Here is a 9899-nt window from a genome sequence, read left to right as displayed (position 1 = left end):
CGTCCCTCACCTCCATGGCTCCGGGCCGGTCTCGGCGCGGGCCCGCGCGGGGCGGCCTGAGGCGAGTTCCGGCCGTTGTCCTCGCGCCGGCCCAACGGCCGCCCCACCCCGCGCGCCCCCGTCCATTGGCCAGCGCCCGAGGCGCTCGGCCAATCAGCGCCCGCGCGGCCGCCTCGCACCTCCCCGCGCAACGTGAGCGGCTCTGCTGGCCATGCGGTGACGGCCGCCCGGCGAGCAAAGCGCTGCGCCGCGATTGGCCCCGCCCGCCGGCGCGCAGCCAATGGGAAAACAGATCGCTCGTGCCTCCCGCCAATGAGCGGCCGCGGAGGCGCCGCTCGCCCGGAGACAGCGCCCCGAGCGGCCCCCGGGCCCTGCCACCGCTTCGGGCCCTGTCACCTCCGGGCCCTGCCACCGCCTCGGGCCCTGTCACCTCCGGGCCCTGTCACCTCCGGGCCCTGCCACCGCCTCGGGCCCTGTCACCTCCGGGCCCTGTCACCGCCTCGGGCCCTGTCACCGCCTCGGGCCCTGTCACCTCCGGGCCCTGTCACCTCCGGGCCCTGCCACCGCCTCGGGCCCTGTCACCTCCGGGCCCTGTCACCTCCGGGCCCTGCCACCGCCTCGGGCCCTGTCACCTCCGGGCCCTGCCACCGCCTCGGGCCCTGCCACCGCCTCGGGCCCTGTCACCTCCGGGCCCTGCCACCGCCTCGGGCCCTGTCACCTCCGGGCCCTGTCACCTCCGGGCCCTGTCACCTCTGGGCCCTGCCACCGCCTCGGGCCCTGTCACCTCCGGGCCCTGTCACCTCCGGGCCCTGCCACCGCCTCGGGCCCTGCCACCTCCCCGAGCCTGTCACCTCCGGGCCCTGCCACCGCCTCGGGCCCTGCCACCGCCTCGGGCCCTGCCACCTTCGGGCCCTGTCACCTCCCCGAGCCTGTCACCTCTGGGCCCTGTCACCTCCGGGCCCTGTCACCTCCGGGCCCTGCCACCGCCTCGGGCCCTGTCACCTCCGGGCCCTGTCATCTCCGGGCCCTGTCACCTCCAGGCCCTGTCACCTCTGGGCCCTGCCACCGCCTCGGGCCCTGCCACCTCCCCGAGCCTGTCACCTCCGGGCCCTGCCACCTCCGGGCCCTGCCACCGCCTCGGGCCCTGCCACCGCCTCGGGCTCTGTCACTTCTGGGCCCTGCCACCGCCTCGGGCCCGTCACCTCCCCGAGCCTGTCACCTCCGGGCCCTGCCACCTCCCCGAGCCTGTCACCTCCAGCCCCTGCCACCCTGCCTGGGCCCTGTCAGGCCCCTGACCCTGTCACCCCCGGGTCCTGTCACCCCTCTGCACTTTGTCACCACCCCACATTCCACCACTGCCCCGGCCCAGTCACCCCTCCAGACTTTTCCACCTCCAGACCCTGTCACCCCCCGACCCTGATGCCCCCAGCCCCGTGCCGAGGCCGTCCGCAGCCGCTGCCCCCTCCCAGCCCGATAAGGAATCCATTCAGGGCCGGGCCTGGAGCTGTGGAATGGGCTCTCAGCCTGAAGCCTCTCCAAGCCTTTGCCCAACAAAGGGCCCCGGGGACCTGTGGCCAGCCAGGGACTGGCCACTCAGGACACAGCAGGAGCTGGTGACCCTGACTCTCCTGCACACATGCTGTAAGGGTGTACAAGCCAAAGATTTCCTTTGTTTGGGGTCCCTCCTCAGAGGCACCAATTTGAGCTGTTATTTTGCTATTTAATTATTGCACCAAGATTAGATAATCTGGATTGAGATGGCTGAGACTGTGCTGTGGGAAGCCTGGTCTGACTGTGTGAGTGTGGGGGCTGCAAAGGGGCTTTGGTGCCAGCTCAGGTGGTGACAGTGACGGCCGGAGTGGCTCCTGGATGGTCGGACAGCCCTTCCACAGCAGCCCTGACCAGGTGCCAGCTATCTCCCCAGTCCTCATCTCTCACAGGAGCAAGAGGAACCCTTTGTCACCCGTCACCAGTGACACAGCTGTCCCAGGTGCCCGTGGCAGGATCTGCGCCCTGCTGAGGAGTCCCAGAGCTGCTTGGCTGGAGGAGAAGCCGCAGGGGAGCTGGGACAAGCAGGGGGTCACAGCCTGTGTTTGTTTATACTTTTCATTGTTGCTGCTGGTTTAGATACTCTGCCAGTGCATGAATATCATTGTTCTCACTGAAAATGACTGAGAAAAACCCACAAGCTCTGAAGCCACACCCAACTTGTTTTCACTTCTAAAGATACTTTGTTTTGCTACTCCTCAAGCTGTTTTTAAGGCACGTGGAGACACCATTTTTGCTGCTACCCCCATCTGAGTAACTCAGGGCAGTAAGAACCCACAGAGGCAGACGTTATTTTATGAATTGTGGTCTCTTGTGCTGCCACACACCTCTCACTTCCTCAGTGTGTGCTGCCAGCCTGCAGGATCATGGGGAGGGCAGCAGGGCGAGCCTGGGCAGCCAGGTCTGCCCAGCCCCTTCCTAAACCCACCCAGGGACTGCAGACACAGATGTTCTGTCTGCTGGAAGCCAGAGGATTCACTCCAGGAGATGAGGGGGTTGTCAGCGAAGATCTTGGCTCCAGAGTGTGTCCCAGACCCCAGGTCCAACTGCTGCTCCCTGCCCCACGGAAGGGCTGTGGGTCAGAGCTGTGGGGCAGGGATTTGGAGCTGGCTCTGGAGCAGCCGGGTGTGGGCTGCCTTCCCCCTTAGTCTCAGATCTGCACAGGAGTCGGTGTGATCTTTGTGCTTGGTTTGGGGGAGCTTTGCTTTGTTTTTCTCCCCCTTTTAAAATGGTGAAAAGTGGGGAAGCACGACCACTGCCTCCCTGTCCCCCTCAGCTATTCCCTACAAATTCGTACATTGCTTTTCCTGCATTTCTTGCTGCAAGAGACTCTCTTAAGGCCACAGAGCAGAGATCTCGGAAGCTGAGAGCAGCCAGAATCCTCCCCAAAACTCATCATTGAGCCAGAGCTCACTGCTGGGCTGAGCCTCCTGGCTGGCCACCTTTTCCAGCTGTGCAGGACAACGGTGTCAGCACTGTCACCTGTCGGGGTCTGGCCACTGCCACCCCGAAGCACAGGGCTTGTCTGCAGTATTTAACAACCACCTCCCAGTGCTGTGATTTCTGTCGAGGGACAGTAAAAGTGCTCAGCTGCAGGCAGGGGCTGTTGCAGAGTCTCACTGCAGGAAACTGAATCCTTGCCCTGCTGGGATCGGCCCATGGCAGATTTAGGCACTGACCCCATTTCTTCTTCCCCTCAGGCCTGTGCTGTGCACTGAGGCACATCCACGGCCTGGGGCACCAACCGCTTTGGCCACTGTGGTGAAGTCTCCTTGGTGCTAGTTTTCCATGGACCTGGCAACCCCTCTGGGTCCCACCTGACTCTGGTACCTGTTCAAGGCAGTAACCAGCAGTTACAATCAGTATTAATATTTTATTATGCTGTCAAAGCCCACGCAGGAAGCTGCTGGGACAGGCTGCTAATGCGTTAAAGCTGCCAGGATGTTTGGGGTGGCTTTGCAGACACCACGGAGCTTTGGACTCTCAGAACACAAAGCCCAGAGCACAGCTGGGATTTCATCTCTGGCTGAACATCACACAGGGGGATGAGCTCTGTGAAGAAGCCATTGTCACCTCTCAGCAGCACTCCTGCAGTGTGATCTGCTTCTCCAGAGCAAAGCACAATTTCAGACACACCCCACATGGATCCCCATCCCGAAGCCTGGCTGGAAGCTCTGGGTGCTCAGGCAGGACCCGGCTGCGCAGGAGCAGATGCCCTGTGGTGAGCCACGGGCTGGAGGAGCCCTGAGCCCCGGGCACTGTGACACCTGCGAGGGGCTCGGGGCAGCTCTGAGCTCCCGTTACCGCCTCCCGGGCTCACACACAGCTGTGGCTGTTATCAAATATAAACAATTAGTGCCAGCCAGGTGCTGCCGAACGGGAAGTCCCGTCAGGGAAACAGTTAAGCCATTAGATGTCATGGAAGGAGACCACGATGCCTGGTTTACAACTGCTGCTGTGCGGCCTCTTTGGAGCAGGAACAGAATTAAAGCCGGATTAAAAATTAAATTAAAACAGGATTAAATAAAAAAAAATGTACAGAAAACATTAAATTAATAGTGTTTTATTCTATGTAAAAATACAGGATCCTATATGAATAACATACAAAATGCTATACAATATATAATGCAATTATTATTACTATATAAGTATTACTACAAAATTATGAGCAATTATTATAAACATTATTAATTAATCAACACCACATTAAAATAGAATTAAATAACTTAAATAATTAATCAGCGGTTGCCGGGCGGCCCGGCCCCGCTCACCCTCACAGCACGGCGCTCGGCCCATCCCGCTGCAGCGCGGGATAGGGACCGGGACCAGCCGAGCCGCCTCCAGGCTGCCGCGGCATTCCCGGCCGGGCACCCCCCGTGTCCAACCGGGCATACCGGCACCGCCGGACCCCGGCCCCGCCCACCCCGCCCTATTGACCAATCCGCGCGGCTCTCCTGATGACTGACAGCAGGACGTCCTGCCCCTCACCGCCAGGCCGATGGGCGGGGCGTTCCGTGACGCGCCCCTCAGTGCCTTGAGCGGCGGGCGGAGCGACCAATGGGAAGGCGGAGCTGCGCAGGGGGCGTGGCCTCACCAGCCTCGAGGCCCCGCCCCGGCGCGCCGCGGCGCCTGCGCTGCACCGCCCCCTGGCGGCCGCGGGGAGGGCCTGTCGGTCGGCGCTGCGGCAACATGGCGGGGCGGGTAAGTGGGGGGCGCACGGACCGGCCGCTGTCGCCCATCCCCTGCCCCCTCCTCCGCTCCTGCTCCTCCCTGCGCCCCGCGGCTTTGCGAGCTTCTCGCAGCCCCGCTGCCAGGAGATCGTTCAGCCCTGGCGGTCCCCCGGCAGCGCTGTGAAGCTGTGGTGACCCCCTCGCCCCCAGCGGCGTGGGGGGTCCTGACGGTCCTGTGAGGCTGTGGAGACCCCCTCAGTGGTGTGGGGGGCTGGGGGGTGACCCCTCTGCCGGTGTTCCCTCTGCCGGTGTTCCCCTGGGCTTTCGGGAGGCTGAGGTGGCCTCTTGGTGATGTGGCATGTGGGACAGGACTGGGGTTCCTTCAGGAGCCGGGGCAAGGGTGACCCGTCTCCTTGTGGGGCAGGATTTTAGGGTCCCCCAGGGGTGCTGTGGGACCTGGGTGGCCCCTTGGCGATGTGGGGTGTGGTACAGGACTGGGGTTTCCCTCAGGAGCAGGGTGACCCCTCTCCATGTGGGTGTGAGGCAGCATTTAGGACTCCCTAAGGGCGCCGTGAGGTCGCCTTGTGGGGTGCAGAGCTGAATTTTGGGGTTTCCTGGAGGTGCTCAGAGGCTGTGGTGACCCCTTGGTGCTGTGGGATGAGCTCCCTCAGGAGATGGGGTGCCGCCTGTCCCTGTGGTGTGGGGCAGGATTGTGGGGTCCCCTGAGGGTGCAGTGCAGCCCAGGGTGTCTAGGTGCTGCTGTCAGGATTTAGGGTGCCCGGGGTGCTGTGAAGCTCTGGTGACCCCTCTCTCTTTGGGCAGGGACCTTTAGGGATGCTGTGACAGGGGGTGATCCCTTGGTGCTCTGGGATGTGGGGCAGAATTCTGGGATTCCCTGTGGGTCTGGAGTGCTCCTGTATCCATGGGGTGTGCAGCAAGATTTTAGGGTCCCCTAAAGGTGCTGTGAGGCTCTGGTGACCCCTTGGTGCTGTGGGATACAGGGAGATTTTTTTTCCTGTGGGAATCAGCCAGGTGCTGTTTTATAATGTGGGTCCACCTTTTGTTGTGCGGAAACATCTTAAGGGTTGTGCAGTGTTTTTTTTCTGTATTAATGTAAAAAATAAAAAAATCCCTTATTAGTGATAGATCACATCAGCAAGTGGCCAGGAAGGCTTTAAAATGTGAAGGAACAGCCTTGACTGAAATCCCTTCTTGTGGCGCCTGCACATCCCCTCCTTTTCAGGTGTCCAGGTGCTGCAGGATGTGTTTGGGTTGCTCTGCTCTTTGCCAGGAGCTCGGTCATGCTTTGCTGGGTATCAGCCTGGGAAAGTCACATTTTTCATTCGTGCTTGCCTCTGGCTGGAATCTTGTCTCTAGGCCAAGTCATTCACTGGTTGAAATGCTGGAGAATTGGTTTTTTCCAAGTGCTTTTTGCACTGTGCTGGGCTGGTGGATGGAGGGCAGCTGGTGCAGTGCTGTGGTGCAGAGCAGGGGTGAGAAATCTGGCCTGGTGACGTGCTGTGCATCACAGGTGCTCCAGTGCCACCCCTGAAATGTGCTGAGTAATTGAGAAAAACCCCAGACAGACAGACAGACCCATTTTGTGGTTTGTCTCTCGTTGAGAGCTTTTCCTCTGTCCCTGCTCCAGATTCCTGGTCACACCTTCTTCATCTCACCCTTTGCACTTACCCAGGAAATTCTGTGAGCCTTGACTGGCTTTTTTCAGCGCTCTGTTGCCCAGAACAGGAGCCCAGTGCTCTGGTCAGTGGTGAGATCCTTTTACCCACACTGGATGTGGTTCTGAGACTCCCTGGGCCTAACCCAACCTGGCTGCAGTGGTCCTGCCCCCTGAGCCCTCCCAGCTGTGTCCTCAGGGAACACCCTGGTGCGTGCTGAGCGCTGGGATTGGTGACTGGGGATGTGGGGAGGAAGGAGAGGGATCAACCTCAACTTTATTCTTCTGCTTTGAGCTTTTCTGCTACTAAAAAATGTGAGACAAGTGTGCCTTTATTTGACCAGTCTGGAAGCCTGGTGAAGGAAAGGGGGATTTATGTGAATTTAAAGGAAAGATTGATGCTTAGCTGCATCCTAATCTGGCAGTTGGATGAGTGATGCTCTCCTTGGGTTATCAGGAAGCTTCTTAGTATTCAGTGTTTTCATGATTTGCCTACAAATGCAGTTGTTGCAGAATTATCAGGTTGTTTAATGCTGCAGAGAGAATCCCTAAGCTGAGTGTTCCATCTCACTCTCCAAGCTAGGTGTGATCCTTCGAATGCTTTTCCTCGTGAGCTACCAGGGGAGCTGCCTGCTCCTTCCAGCTGGCCCGTGGGCCAGCAGCAGTGCTGGGGAGGGTGGGGAGCAGGGGGAGCAGGCAGCAGCACCCCGGGGCTGCGACCCCGGAGCTGTGTCGGGGTAAACACGGAACATTTGGTGGGAGGATGGAGGTGTGTGATACCTCCAGGCACAACAGGTGAGGCTGATGCAGGAACACAGGTGCTGTTCTGTTGTCAGCGTTTTTAACAGGTGCTTCAACCTGCAAGATGGGAAGAGGAGCTTCAGGGACTCCTCCTGCCCTGCAAATCTGTTCTGCAATGCCATTTAAAGCTTAATCTCTTTTACTGGACTGGTGTGATTTGATTTGTGCAGTACATTCTCACAGGGAGAAATGAATGGCTGTCCTGATACACGAGAGAGACAAAATATTTAAACTTCTAGTAACATTTTGAATAATTCAGGTGAATGATAAGCCAAATCTGGTTAATTGTGTGATGCTGTTTCAGGTGTGTTACTCTGCTCCCCTAATTGCACTGGATCTCTCCACGACAAGGAAGAGATGGTGATTAGCAGTGATTGAAGTTTACAGGAAAAACAGTTTATGATGATTAGAAATAATGGCTGTTTCTGTAATAATTTATTCTGTATCTCTGCATGGGGATCATTAGGCATGCAGGCAGAGCAGTGAGGCATCTGCAGGAGAGGGAATGGTGGGAAGCTGCTGTGTCTGTAGCTGGTTATGGACCTCTTGCACCGAGTGGACCCCTGGAAGTTCACTGGCGCTGCCTGTAACTAATTGATTTGAACTACATCAGGAATTAGTTCCCAAAGGGATCTAGGAAGGCCAGATGATTTCTGTGCCTTGTTCCAGTGAGTGTCAAGCTGTGGATGCAGCACAAGCTGCATTTCTGCCTGTGTCTGCACAGGCTGGAGAGCTCCATGGGACTGGGGGGGGCAGGTGGGTCAGTGCTGCTGGCTCCTCTGACACCCTGTGTGTGCAGGTGCTCATGTGGATGTTGGTGAGGATCCCTCAGCAGACACTGGTGTGGTTTTCTTTAAGGAATATGAGATTTGTAATAGCTGAACTTGTGTAACAGTTCATGGTTAGAAATAATGGCTGGTTTAGGGGGTGTCCCTGGTGTAACACACCCATTTTTGTTCCTCTGCTCTTTGGGGCTCCTTTGGGGCAGTGCTGCCTTTAGCCCAGTGAGAACAGACTCTGCACTGTTGGCTCCTCAAGAAGAGATTCCCTTTGTGTTGGGTTGGAAATGCTTTGGATTCACTCAGGTACTGGATGGTGTCTGACCCTGCAGAGTGGTGCTGTCACTCCTCTCACGAGCCTGAGACTGAGCACAGGGTCCTGCTGGCATCTGGTGACACCAGGTGTCCAGTCTAGAGGTGCAGCAGGAGTGGGAAGGTGGTGAAGGACAGATTGAGGCCCTCGATGCTCTGTGCTGCCAAGGGCAGGGCTGGCCTAACCCCGCTCTCTTCTGCTCCCTGAAGCCAGCACAGAATCCCAGAATGGTTTGGGTTGGAAGGGACCTTAAGCCCACCCAGTGCCACCCCTGCCATGGCAGGGACACCTTCCGCTGTCCCAGGGTGCTCCAAGCCCTGTCCAGTCTGGCCTTGGACACCTCCAGGGATCCAGGGACAGCTACAGCTGCTCTGGGTGCCCTGTGCCAGGGCCTCCCCACCCTCCCAGGGAAGAGTTCCTTCCTAACATTTAATGCATATAATATACCTGAAACAACACTAAACAATTAATAATATTTGGTATATTATTTGCTTGAATTATTTAAAAATACTTAAAATGTAGACAATGTGGTTTTTAGGTTGGATGGTTTGGTAGGGACTTTGAAATAATGGGGGCTGGGCTTTATGTTTATGGGTTAAAGCTGTAAGGTGGTTTCTGATAACATATGGAACCAGCCTTCAGAGATGCAGGGGTTGTCAGGCAACTAAAGAAAGGTTTATGAATCAACTTAGCTCCTTCTTGCAGCCTGGTACGGTTCCTGCTATCGTCACTTAGTTTTTTTTGGTATTTCCTAGTGTGTAATATGAAGAAATGGGTTTTTAGCAATGTTTCGGGAAAATGGGAGAAAACTCTATTTGAATCTCTGTTTCTGTGATGACTTTTGCAACCTTGTAACTGTCTTACGAAATCATCACAAATCAACCTGTGGCCTGCTTTCAGGACTTCTGCCTTGCTGAATTATTTAAAATAAAGTCACATAATTTGTTAAAAACTCTAAAATTATTTAGAATAAAATTCTGAAGACTTTGTGAATGTTTGTGGGCATATCTGGCCCTGTCATCTTCGATTAATTTGTTGCTTGGCTCAGTGTTGCAGAAGCAATGTGTCCTAAGCTTGGGCTTAAAGACTCACTGCCAAAGGGAGATGTCACTGCTGCCTCTTCATCTCCAGTTTTTGGGGTGCTGGTGTGTCACACCTCTTCTATTATGTGGACCTTACAGAATAATTAAACTTAGGTAATATTTTTTTTTTAGTAGGAAAAAATCTTTTGAAAAAGTCAGAGAATCTTTTTGAGGATCATTTAAAGTGTGAACTTTGTAAGTATTACATTTAATGTTTTTTTTTTCCCCAGAGCACAGGAAGATCTTCTCTTTTCCTCTCCTGTTCTGGGTTCTGTGCCTCAGACCACAGAGGTCATTCAGGAGAAGACCCTGGGGCTCAGGATAAATCCTGACTGAATTTGGAAGAAGTTCTGGCATAAAAGCAGATCTGCTTGAGTCCACAGAAAAGCAGTTGCTAGACAGTAGTGGCACTTCTGTTTTGCTGGATTACCCACCAGGCAGGACGTAGTTTCAGTGCAATGAAATTACCATTGATTTTTTTTTTTTTTTTTTTTTTACATGAAAACAACTAAAATGTCAGTCCCCATGTCA

At 56.0% G+C, this 9899-nt stretch overlaps 2 protein-coding genes across 3 annotated transcripts in view; both read left to right on the top strand.

Moving 5' to 3' along the window:
- The first annotated feature begins 14 nt into the window (after positions 1 to 14).
- Positions 15 to 1295, top strand: LOC128800048 (basic proline-rich protein-like). Its single transcript, XM_053964925.1, has one exon. The coding sequence runs from the start codon at positions 15 to 17 to the stop codon at positions 1293 to 1295; it is 1281 nt and encodes a 426-aa protein (XP_053820900.1).
- Positions 1296 to 4666: 3371 nt separating this feature from the next.
- The window catches only part of NSF (N-ethylmaleimide sensitive factor, vesicle fusing ATPase), a 79852-nt gene continuing 74619 nt past the window's right edge, over positions 4667 to 9899 (top strand). For both annotated transcript variants that reach the window (XM_053965203.1, XM_053965204.1), the window contains exon 1: positions 4667 to 4749. In XM_053965203.1, the coding sequence (XP_053821178.1) occupies positions 4738 to 4749 (12 nt within the window). In that variant the 5' untranslated portion in view covers positions 4667 to 4737. The remainder of the gene's footprint in view (positions 4750 to 9899) is intronic.

The sequence above is a fragment of the Vidua chalybeata genome, chromosome 26 (assembly GCF_026979565.1).
Source record: "Vidua chalybeata isolate OUT-0048 chromosome 26, bVidCha1 merged haplotype, whole genome shotgun sequence".
Lineage (NCBI taxonomy): Eukaryota > Metazoa > Chordata > Aves > Passeriformes > Viduidae > Vidua > Vidua chalybeata.
This window is presented reverse-complemented; position numbering and strand designations above follow the sequence as displayed.

Bases quoted from the DNA above. Each gene is read 5' to 3' on its own strand.
- LOC128800048 (XM_053964925.1), top strand. From the start codon at position 15: ATGGCTCCGGGCCGGTCTCGGCGCGGGCCCGCGCGGGGCGGCCTGAGG.